Genomic DNA, 11559 nt, shown 5'->3' on the forward strand with positions numbered 1-11559 from the left:
CCTAATATGATTTATCATTCCTAATGCAATTAGGAATGGTTTTAGTCTTCTAGAACCTTCTAGAAGGTTTTTTTCATTCCTAATTCAATTAGCATTGATAAGTTGACTTTGTTGACTTTTCAGAGTTTTAATCAAAATCAAATAGCATTTTCGAAGAAATTATATTATTTTATCCTCCAGTACGGTAAATTTATCAGATTTTCGAAAACGCGTCGAAATCAAGCTTAACGTCCAACCCCAGGCCTTGGCGCCTGGAACCAGGCTTGGCGCCAGGCGCTAGCCATTGGTGGCTGGCGCCAGCTAGCCAGGGTTGGCGCCAGCTCTGTTTCCTGAGCGTCAGACTCTGTTTTGTTAAATTATCTTTTTTGGCTGATTTTCTCTATAAATATCGTATCAAAAACTCCGTTTTGATTCACCAATTCTCTTCATTCACAAGTTAAGCATCAAGAATCAGTTTTCATTCGCAAGTTAAATCGTTCATGCATTTGCATTCTTTAAATCTCTTAATCGTTCATCTCTTTCATTCATCTTTTCCAAAGCTTGGTTTTTCTCATACAAAATTCCGCATTCACAAGATCAAGAAACACCTAGCCATATTCGAAGTTGCCATCGCCCTAGACGTGAAAGGTTTAATTTCTGAGGGTTTGGTCCCAAATCTCTCTTTCAATTATTTAATTTAATTGTTTGTTTATTATTTTCCTTGAAGTTACTAACGTGTGTATTTTGTTATTAGAAAGAGGTACGAGGCATCAAAGTAAGTACTTTAATTGATTTATTGATGTTATGATGTAGAAATCATGTTTACATTGTTATTATGATATTCCTAGTATCATGTCTAGGTTATTTTTAATATTAAATATGATTGTTACGATGTCTTTTATTCTCTTCCTAATATTTATGATTGTTAGTATCATGTTAGGGTTAAAGATTTGATTTTTATTGCTTAGTGACATGCTAGGGTTTGTTATTAATCTTGTTAGTATCATGCCTAGGATCTTGCTATTATTATTATGCTTTAATATTAACATGAATATGATAATTATTATTATTATTGTTATAATTTATGGTTATTATTATTATGATATGATTATTAATTATTATTCATGATATTGATTATTTATTATGTTGCTTGATATGTTATTGTTATTGCTTGATCACACCTTTATGCATGTTAAAGGGAATTGGTACTTGTAACCACGCTTACCGGCTTCCAATTGAAACGCAGTCCACGCTCTCCATTGAGGCCACTTCTGTAATCTCTATCCTCCATTGAAGCAGCTCTTGAGGTAAAATGTTGTTTCTTTTTGTGTATATCAAATATCGATATCTCTATCGATCTAGGTTTTATTGTTGAATTTATTGCCATTATATTCAATTTAAGGTTTGATTATTCAACTATTGGTTATAACTAAGGTTATCAAATATCATAATCTGTGATTTTGTTGTTAGAGAAGAAATTTATGTGATTTTCCAGCCTGGATTGATATTGAATAAATTTTCCATTAATCTTAGGAATCTTAGAATGGAACTGTGAAATTGGACTTTTTCTATATAATTTTTCGAGCCTAATTTGATGATTGAATCAAGTTTGGTTCCTAATGTGTTGCAAAACCCTTTAATTCTAGAATGGGACTATGATATTGGACTTTTTTTTTTTTTTTTTAATCTCAAATCATGTGAATTTTTTAGCCTAATTTGATAATCAAATCAAGTTTGGTTGCTATTGTGTTGTAGAACCCTTTAATGCTAGAATGTGACTGTAAATTTAGACCTTTTTAACCGCAAATCATGTGGTTTTTCGAACCTTATTTGATAATTGAATCAAGGTTGCTAATGTGTTGCAGAATCCTTTTATGCTAGAATGGATGATATTGGACCTTTTATTTCTTGCCAAGGTTGCCACCCCTCCTGTGTCTCAGGGATGGGTCTGCTTGTGATTGAACTTTACTAACACATGAATGTCATTCTTTAGGTTATCACTTCCTCTTGAAGCCTACAAGGAGGTGAGTTTTGTCTGTTCTTTTGTTTGTTTGTCGTTAATGGACAATTTCTATTGTTATGTATGGGCAAAAGTAAGATGCTAAAAGTTTTGATATGTCTCTGAATGTGATTTGAGCATAGATAGAAGGTAGTTTGAACCTAAAATTCCTAGTTGTTTCCGAGCTGACATAATTAATGGTCTAAAACCTTTTGTATGCTATCGAAAAGCTGCGTAATATAGTGTATAGGTATGTTTTAAGTATTTTTCTAATTATGTCAGTTGCTAAAAAGCCTTTTCTTGTAGTGTGTTTTGGGGAGTATTTAGATGGAAATAGACCTATACAATTGGACCTGATTAAGGGTGCGTTGTATTCACCTGATTTTCAGTATTAAAACTTATCAGAACTTATTAATCTTATTAAAATTTATTTTAGTTGTAATTTGTTCTTGGGTTATACTTATCAAAACTTAAATAAGATGAACTTATTAGACTAGAAATAAGTGAAAATAAGATGAATAGAAAATTGATAGTTTAAAATTTGTACAAATCTAGGATATAGGGTTCATGTCTTGATTTTTTATGTAACGCTTATAAAAATTAATGTTAACATACCATAGCTAGTTTGTGATAAGTGTGACGAATTTTCTCTTGTATACAAAGCGTTACTTAAACCAAGCACACAATAGGATGATTCCAACGCAACCTTTACATGCATTTTAGTACTTGATTACTAAAATTCCTTTTAATTTTGAGTTTTAACAAAGGTTGAAGTTTCATTTGTTAGATTATTACAAAATTTGGGATTAGTAGTAGATATGAGAAAACTAGAGATTACGGTTGAGAATTATAAAGGTGGGGAATGATCAAAGAGAATCTAGAAAATGAAGGCGGGTAATAATCCAAGAAAATGAATTGTTAGAGAAAATTGTGCACCAGTGGCTGTAGTGAACTGAGGAGAGAGAATATACTTATAAAAGATGTATCTTTAGATTTTGGATGGTTTGCCTATTCAATTTTCCCTGTCCAAACATTAATCTCTGTATTGAAAAGTAAAGTGTCCGGGCCGGGTGGGTCTAATGGATCTTGGTCCGACCCAACCCATTCAAAATTAATGCAACCAAGCCCGAACCTGACTTGTTAAGTATTGATCTGTCCGCCCATGACCTGGCCCATTGAATAGGTCTATATGAAAAGAGAGAGGTGGTGACTGGTGAGGGAGAGCGACAATGGGTGGCTTCCATTTGCTTGCCTATAAGTTTCAAAATTGCTAATTTTCTCTCCCAATTTGCTTCAATTGCATTCAAATTCAGCAGAACATTATAAGCCATTTGTTTAGATTCTCTGTATTTTTAAGCTAGCTGAAGTTTGGGTTTCAGGTTTTCGATTTCATTAGTTGGGTGTTGGATTTTTGTATATATATAAAAACATTGCGCTGTTTTATAGGTTTAGCCACTAGTAGAAAAAATGCTATTTGTAACACCCTTATAGTAACTAGCGTTAAAAACGTTAGTTACTAAAACACTACTAGTAACTGGCTAAGATAATGTCAGTTACAAATAATATGACATTAGTAACTGGCCTTGTAGACGATGGTTACTAATTTGAAATTTGAGAAGGTTAGAAAATCTATTAGTAACCAGCCCATTAAGTGTTGGATACAAATTTTGAGTCAAATAAAATTTCTTACACAATATTTATTATTTTCTTAAAAACCTAAGTACTGTAGTTTTTTTTGTTCTTTTCACTTACGTTTTTGACTTAATGAGTTCTAATACTGTATACTCCTTTATCTTCCAATAACTTCTCCTTTCCCTCAAAAAAACTAAACGGTTGAAATTCTCAATCAAAATTGCTTTTTGTTGATGAAGAATGATATGAAATTCAGCAAACGTGGGCTATATTGAGGTTAAAGGTATGTAAAATTTTGAATTAGGGTTCACGTAATGAGTTGAATTATCCCCATTCTGGTTTCCATTACTCGGTGAGATTATTTATTTTAATCTATATTTTCTCCATCAATGAAGAAGATCAAAACGAGCAGAAATCGGGTTGTATTTGTTTTTGCTTCGGTTGCTACTACTTAAGCTTATCCTTAATTACCAGTCTCTTAGTGTTCATCGAAGCTTCTCAATCTGAGGTCAAGAAGGCTTTCTGACGCCTTGCTTTGCAGGTTATTTCTTTTGAATTCTATAATTTTTAATTGATTTTTTTTAGATTTTCGTGAAATTTTGTCGATTTTTTTTTTGTAAATGTGATTTTTGTTTTAATTGAAATTCTATTTACTGTTAATCTTATTGTAGATGCCTAATTGCCAATTTTCTGAAAATTTATCTTTTTCCACCTAATTTATGTTACTTCTGAGTTTATTTTTTTTCCCTGTTAAATTCGTGAAAAAAAAAAACGAATTTGGTTTAATTGTTTATTTTATTAGAGATGTCTTATTTTGTGAAATTTCATGGATTTGGATCTAATTTGAGAGAATTCAGCCGCAAATTCTTAACTGAATCAACTTTTATTTTTTGTAATTTTTTGTTGAATTTAAAGTATCAAAATGATAATTCTTATTGGATTTTCATAATATAGTATTTAGAGTATCATCCAGATGTATGTAGAGGAGCTTATTGCTCCATCACTGATTCTTAACAATAATTTGTGCTTAATTCAGAATAGCCTTAAACATAAAATTTACTCTGCTTTTATTAAAAACATAACTGAATTGCCAACCATATAATAAGACTGTTGAGGAAGAAGCAATGGAAGCATATTATGATATAGATAAAGGATTTAGATAACACACTGATTTGGAATGGGGTTTATAGAAGGAGTATGGGTTGGGATTTTGGGAAGGTGCTAGCTAGAATTAGATCTTATTCTTCTCATATTAATCCATATATGACGAACTATACATTATGTAGTGTGTTGGTTGAAATGTATTGCTACTAGTGATTCTTTGTTTCAATAATTAAGCTTTATAATATTAATATTTTTTAGTCTATAATTAGAGTTCTTAACTCACTTAATTGTTCTAGCATCATATATCAGGCCTTTGTTTCTTCTTCTTTTTTTTTTTTTTTTAAAGTGCGAGAGGCACGACTTTACGCATTCTGTGTTATGTATAAAACACTGTGTTCCTCTCATTTGCAGATCGGTCAGAAAATTGTTTTGCAAAACTATTGAGATGTGTTGTGTTTCTTTGAGGATTTTTTTTTTGTTGCATTCAATTGTCAATCTTTTGAAAGATCTCTAAATTTTTTTTTAATTCGTGAACCTTTTTTATACTTGTGAAATGAAGGTGTTGTAGAAGAAAAACTGAGAACCTGATCCAATTTGCTTTACCATATCAACATTTTGTTTGTTACCATTTTCTGTTATGTATTAATCATCTAAGTGGTTTCTAACCCAATTGGAAACCTGCCAAAGAAAAAGCAGCATATACATATTGAAGGATTAAGATAAGGTCTCTAATTACATCTTGAGGCAGATGACTTTTAATTATCAATGTGACAATGTCTTTTTTTTTTTTTTTTTTTTTTTTTAATGTCAGAAAATTCATGTGTTAAGACCATTCCAAATGTCCAATGATATTTAGATCATCATGAAATTTCTAAACTCAAATGCAGGCAGCAGGAATTTGAAAAGTCGGTTATAGGAAAAGTTGTTCGCGCATAAGCAACAAAAGAAAAGCAGTGTGAAAACACTAATAAGGGTGAACCAAGTCTAAAGGTAATATTCCCTCTGTTTATAAATACTTGCTCCATTTTTCCATGTGCGGAGTTTTAGGAGAAATTATAAAAAGTAATAAAATATGGAGGTAGTTTATCAAAAGGTGAAGCTACTATTCTATTCCGGAGCTAAAATGATGCTTTAATTATAATGAACACAAAGTAAGGACTTTTTGCTTGCTCGATTGGGTTGTATCTTGATTTAAACTTTGATTTACCTTGGTTTTCTTTTATTATTGGTTTTCTTTTATTATTTTTGTCATTTAAAGAGATACATGGGTGGTAGTTAATCATTAATACCAATAATGGAGTAGCCTTTTTCTTCAATTAACTTTGAGGAGATATCTTTTTCTTGTTAATTTAGTCACAATAGGGTGGTTGATGTTTCTCTTCTGTCTTATTTTTCAGATTGTATAATTGGTTGTTTTCATCTCTTCTAGTTGTACCTGTGGCCATATCAAAAGACAAATGATACTTGTTGAAGCAAGTCTTGGGGCTGTTATTACAATAGGCCTTGCGGCTAACCATCTAAAAGCACTAAGGTTTTCCTCACTCCTAATGAATATAGCAAGATATACATCCTCACAACTTGGAATTTATGTGAATATACAATATTAAAATGTTATATATGTGGCTACAATTGGAATTTGACTATATATCTCTACATGATTTTGGTTAACAAGCTGATTTGGGTTGATGTAAGTGTATATACATCAGGTTTAGGGGAAATATAATGGCCAACCTGCCCCCATTTTTGCTTATGCTGGTGTGAGTTCTAATCCTAATAGAAATTGGAACCCCCATCCTCCTCTCAAAATAATGTTCACCTTCTTTTGTATATAGCATCATAAGATCTTTTTGTTTCTTGTCTTTTACTCTTTCAGAGAATATTGTAGGCCACTCTAAACTTGCATGCTTTCTTGTTTGCTAAATATTGTCAAATATAACATAATAATGCAATTGTATCAATATTCTGTTTGAATAGTTTTCTTACTAGAAAAGTGTTCCCTTGCGACTTTATGTATATTGTATAGCCTTTATTCCTCTAATGATGTATCCTTGAGTATAACCGAGTATAAGCGTTGTATTTTATGTGGGGTTGTTTTATTGCTCTCCCCTCAACTATAAAAGCAATTATATGTATGTGACAGTTTAGTCAGATACAATTATATGTATGTGATAGCTAGTTTAGTCATAGCATAGTTTTAGTGAAATTACTGGTTTTGATTTTTGTATTAAATTTATTTGTCACTAGTTTTATCTAATAAGTGGCTGAAGTTTTTCTTGTGAGTTTTGATGATTATTTTCTTTTATATCCCCTCACTTTGATGCATTGACCATGTTAGAAGAGTTCACTTGGTCACTGTCTGAAACAACCCTTTTGAATTTTTTTTTTTTTTTTTATGTATATATTTCTTCCCCATGCAGAATTTTGTCGCAATATCAAGTGTTCAGTGAGAACTACTGCTATCCCGGCCTATACAGAATAGTCAAATTTGTGAAGCAGGCAAAATAAACAAAATCGTCAAAATTTGAAGGTTGACCATTGTATCAATTAACTAACTAGCTTATTTTAGTTATAGAGTATTATTTATTGTGAATTGTGAGAGAAATATTTGTAATTTACAATTACATCAATTCAATGTAATTGACAAGGTGTCGCTTAAAGTTGGTCTTAGATTAGTTACATTGATAGTTATTGTATTTTATAAAAGTTTATTGACTATTAATGGTCATTACATTATAAAAATTTACTGACTATTAATGGTCATTACATTCATTGTAGTGTACGGGTGGTGGTAGTATAGGAATTTCCCACTGCTACCATTTTTTTTTATATAATAAACACTATTTGTAACTGGCGTTAGGCTATGCCAATTACAAATAATACTTTATTTGTAACCGGCATAACTTAATGCCAGTTACAAATAATATGCTTTCTAACTTGGAAAATAACTTATTTGTACCTGGCGTTAGGTTAAGTCAGTTACGAATAGTACATTATTTGTAACTAACATTAGCCGGTTACGAATAATTTTCACTAGTTGTAACGGTGGCATTCGCAACCTACAATGCCAGTTACAAAAAGTCAATTTTGCCAGTTACAAATAACATTTTTTCTACTAGTGAGTGTTGTACAGTTGTTAAGTTGCCTTGAAGATTATTATACCTATTATTAAAATTTCTCTTATATATTTATTTTCTGGGAAACATAGGGGGTAATGTGACAGCGGCGTATAAGGGACTAAGGGAGACATGTTTGGTGGCAGAAGCAGTAGCAGTTGGGTCCGTCATTCAGTTCGTCTCTTTAAATTTCAGCATGCAACATCAACACGACCATTTTGCAATTCCACCGCTTCAAACAACAAATTGAAGCATCCGCCTTCTGACTCTGATGGTAGCAGCAGCATTAATTATTTAAGAGACTTGGACAACCTTAATTTCACCAAGGCTGCTAAGATCCTTTTCTCCACTCCTCACAAGAAGAAGAATTTTGGGTAATATGCTGTTGTTGTTGTTCTCATTTTGTTGTTTTAGTGTTTTGGGTACTTTAGTTCTCTGCTGGCTTTAAATTTCAGTTCTTTGTTCAATTTGTAATGTTGTTGCCCTACCAATATCTCAAGGATAATAATGACTACTCTATGATTAGCTAGCTATTTCACTCTCTGAAACAATCTAGATCTACAGACTGTTGCATTTATTATGAAGATTTTTAGGGTTGGAAACAGATTACTGAAGTATGTCCATCATTGGTTGTTTGTGTACGGTATAGCAAAAGTTTTCCTTACATGAGAGCAATCTATTTCACCTCCTTGTTGCCCCCCCCCAGCAAGCGGCAACAATTCACAATACCCTCAATCTCTCATTTGTTTCCATTCCAGTTTATCAATTTACCCAATGGTTGATAAAAGTAATAGTTGTCAATCATAAACATTTTCCCCTTATATTTGATACTATTTCATGGGATTAAGGCTTTGATTGATTTGATATTATTTCATTCTGTTTCCTTCAATTCTACCAAATGCACCTCAAGTGTCTGGCTAACTGGGTTGGGAGCACAGTGGATGGTAGGGCCTTAGCCCAGACCTGTTTCATTTCCTACCATAAGGTTGGGCATATAATATTATGCACTTGGCAGTTTGCATCTATCAAATTAGATACTGTATTTGCTTGCCTAGTATACATTCGTTCTTATAATTTCATGAGACATGTTGAGTAGTGGAGTCAGTTGGGAACTCACTTTGTGACTGGCCATAAATTCGAGGCCCACCAACTACATTTGCGTGGGAGTAGGGGATTTCCGTCCCTCCCTCCCCCCTCTCTACTCTCAAGCGCTGACCTACATCATCGGATTGGCTTTACATGTGAGATATGCTGGTTCGGTAGGGTCAATGTACAGTGTTGAGTTTGTACTTTCTGTCTCAGGTTAAATAAAAAGTTGCTAAAAGATTTCACTAATTACTTTTCATGATCAGGCTCGATTTCCATCTGGTGCAGCTCTTTTTTGCCCTCATGCCATCACTGGGTACTGTGCTATTCTACCTTTTGTGTTTACTGTATCAAGTTGCAAATTTCAACTGCAATGTTTACAAGAATGTTTGTCTGTTTCAGCTGTTTATCTCGTGGCTCAATATGCTCGTTATGATATGAGAAAAATGGAGGCGGTAATGAACTGTTTATATACTTTCTTCGTCTATACTGTTACTTTTTGTTCAATTTGTGTTATTTGAAAAAGACCTTCATTGCAAGGGCAATAATGCTTGTTATCTCAAACTAATAGTCAATGGATTTCAACTTACATCTTGAATTTTAGAAACCAACTCTCTGCAATGTAAGTATGACTGTATGAGTCTACATACATCTGAAACTATTGAGGAACTAGCATTACAGAATACAGACCTTTCTATGCTTGATTGGCATTTCTTTTATCTTGCCCCACCCCACCCCACCCCAGCCAATTTTTTGTTTGTTTGTTTGTTTGTTGGATAGGACTCATAATTTTATACCAAAGTGCATCAGGTGTAGTTCTCTTCCAAAAGGATGATAATCTGGTAATTTATCCAGTTGGTCTCAGGAGGCCCATTTTGGCACTTGAAGAGTTGAAGAACCTCTTGTACACTCTCACTTTTTTTTCATTCTGATTTCCCCCTTATTCATGTATCTATCCTAGAATACTACTTTTCATGTTTTGTGAGCGTCAAATTCCTTATGACATTGTTGTGGCAAACTTTCAAAACAAATCATATTCTCTGAACGTACAAAGAATATCACTTTAAAGTTTAGACCATTGCTTTTAAATGCAGTTTCCTATAATCTTCCATATGCTGAGGACTGTAATCATTACTCATATGAACAAAAAAGTAAGATTGAATTTATCTGTCACCTCTAAATTGTAAGAGACTGTATGATCAAGCATGCTTACGATTTGCCTTGCTGACGGTAGGGTTGGCCTTAATTTAGTTAAAGTAGGCAGTTAAGTTGATCTGGGATGAACAAGTTAGGCAATTATATATTTCCAGAGTATGATGGAAATTTTCATCCTTATTTTTTGCTAAATTTCTCAAAGTAGGTCCATTTTCTTGTTAGGAGCTGGAACTGAAAAAGAAAGCAGAGGAAGAACAAAAGGCAAAAGAGATGGAAGCTGCTGCTGCAGAGGAAAAAGAAGCAGAGTCTACAAGTCCGGAGCTTTTAAAGGTCAAAGAGAGGTTAGAAGCACTCGAGGAAACTTTGAAGGAAATTGTGGTGGAAACAAAGAAACGACCAAGTGAGGAAAAGAGCAAAAATGCTGATCAATATCAAGAGAGAGTAGGTCCTAAGAACAGATCAGATGATAGCCATACTCCTGACAAAAAAAAAACCACAACCCAGGAGGCAGCATCACAAGAGCCACAGAAGCAATGCGATAGCGAAAAGAAAGGGTCTCAGGAAGATGATAAAAAGTGAGTTAAACATTTTTAAAAGGCTAGTTTCTTGCTGCAAGTTTTTTGAACACACATCCTGTTCGTCGTGCTGAGAGTTTGTCCCCCCGACCCCTCAGCCGGGAAGTACAAAGCAGTTGCCAGTATGTGTTTTACACCTGTTAACATATTGATGGTGGAATAATCAAATCAATCAAAAATTTATTAGTGATATAAAATTATAGTTATGCTTATGCTTGGTCTTAATTTTCTTTCATATTCTGTAACAGGAATCAACATAGGGATCCTACTGTGTAACAGCTTAAATTGCATTCTGCAGGAATCTGAACAGAGAAGCTTACCCAAAATTAATCAACAAATGGTTACCCTGGCCTTATTTTCCCCTTACACTTATATACTCTTACCATCTTGATAATCCTTCTAATTTTACGCACCTCAATTGGTGTAGGTTACCAAGCATAGCTTGGTCTAATGGTCAAGTTTTTATCTCACAACCAAAAGGTTGTGGGATCAAACCCCACTAGAGACACTTTGGGGGTGGGGATTCCCTTATCCTTCCTCACTTCCAAAGTGTCTAGCCCGCTAACCCGGGTCGGGAGGACATGTGAGAGGTTTCGACCTGGTAGGACCATTCTCCTTACCAACCAAAAAAAAAAAATGGTGTAGGTTAAAACTGTTCTTCCTTAATACCCCATGGGAAGCTGAAGAATGGTAGGTTAGTTAATTTGGGGGCTTAAGAGGCCCAGATATTGGGGCCACCTAGCTTTGGGACTCCTTTGTGAATATTGTGATACTTTCCAAGCCAATGACTATTCTTTTTGTTGTTGTTTTTTTTTGGGGGGGGGGGTGGTGGGCGTAAATTTGAGGTGGATAAGGGTTGTATTTGGATGAGTAGCGGTGTTTTTGACTTTTGAGGTGACAGTGATGGTGGGGGTGG

At 33.7% G+C, this 11559-nt stretch overlaps 1 protein-coding gene across 8 annotated transcripts; it reads left to right on the top strand.

Annotated features, from left to right (window-relative positions):
• The first annotated feature begins 3689 nt into the window (after window positions 1-3689).
• On the top strand, window positions 3690-11009 carry LOC110690160. Of its 8 annotated transcripts, XR_002505033.1 has the most exons (10): window positions 3691-3893; window positions 4006-4151; window positions 5602-5704; window positions 6112-6245; window positions 7132-7241; window positions 7920-8201; window positions 9180-9229; window positions 9316-9368; window positions 10291-10765; window positions 10892-11009. XR_002505033.1 is itself a non-coding variant. In XM_021866992.1 (9 exons), exons 6-9 carry the CDS (start codon window positions 7960-7962, stop codon window positions 10645-10647), a joined length of 702 nt encoding a protein of 233 aa, XP_021722684.1. In that variant the 5' UTR covers window positions 3691-3893; window positions 4006-4151; window positions 5602-5704; window positions 6112-6245; window positions 7132-7241; window positions 7920-7959; the 3' UTR covers window positions 10648-11009. The 8 variants fall into 8 exon arrangements, 7 of the variants coding, with proteins under 7 accessions (XP_021722701.1, XP_021722712.1, XP_021722719.1 ...); XM_021866992.1 differs by having other exon boundaries at window positions 10291-11009; XM_021867004.1 differs by having other exon boundaries at window positions 6144-6245; window positions 10291-11009.
• Window positions 11010-11559: the final 550 nt, after the last annotated feature.

The sequence above is a fragment of the Chenopodium quinoa genome, unplaced genomic scaffold (assembly GCF_001683475.1).
Source record: "Chenopodium quinoa cultivar QQ74 unplaced genomic scaffold, ASM168347v1, whole genome shotgun sequence".
NCBI lineage: Eukaryota > Viridiplantae > Streptophyta > Magnoliopsida > Caryophyllales > Amaranthaceae > Chenopodium > Chenopodium quinoa.

Coding starts and splice junctions, on each gene's coding strand:
- LOC110690160 (XM_021867009.1), top strand. CDS start 7,960: ATGTTTGGTGGCAGAAGCAGTAGCAGTTGGGTCCGTCATTCAGTTCGT. Junction 8,202..9,179: donor CACAAGAAGAAGAATTTTGG/GTAATATGCTGT, acceptor TTTCATGATCAG/GCTCGATTTCCATCTGGTGC. Junction 9,230..9,315: donor TGCCCTCATGCCATCACTGG/GTACTGTGCTAT, acceptor TGTCTGTTTCAG/CTGTTTATCTCGTGGCTCAA.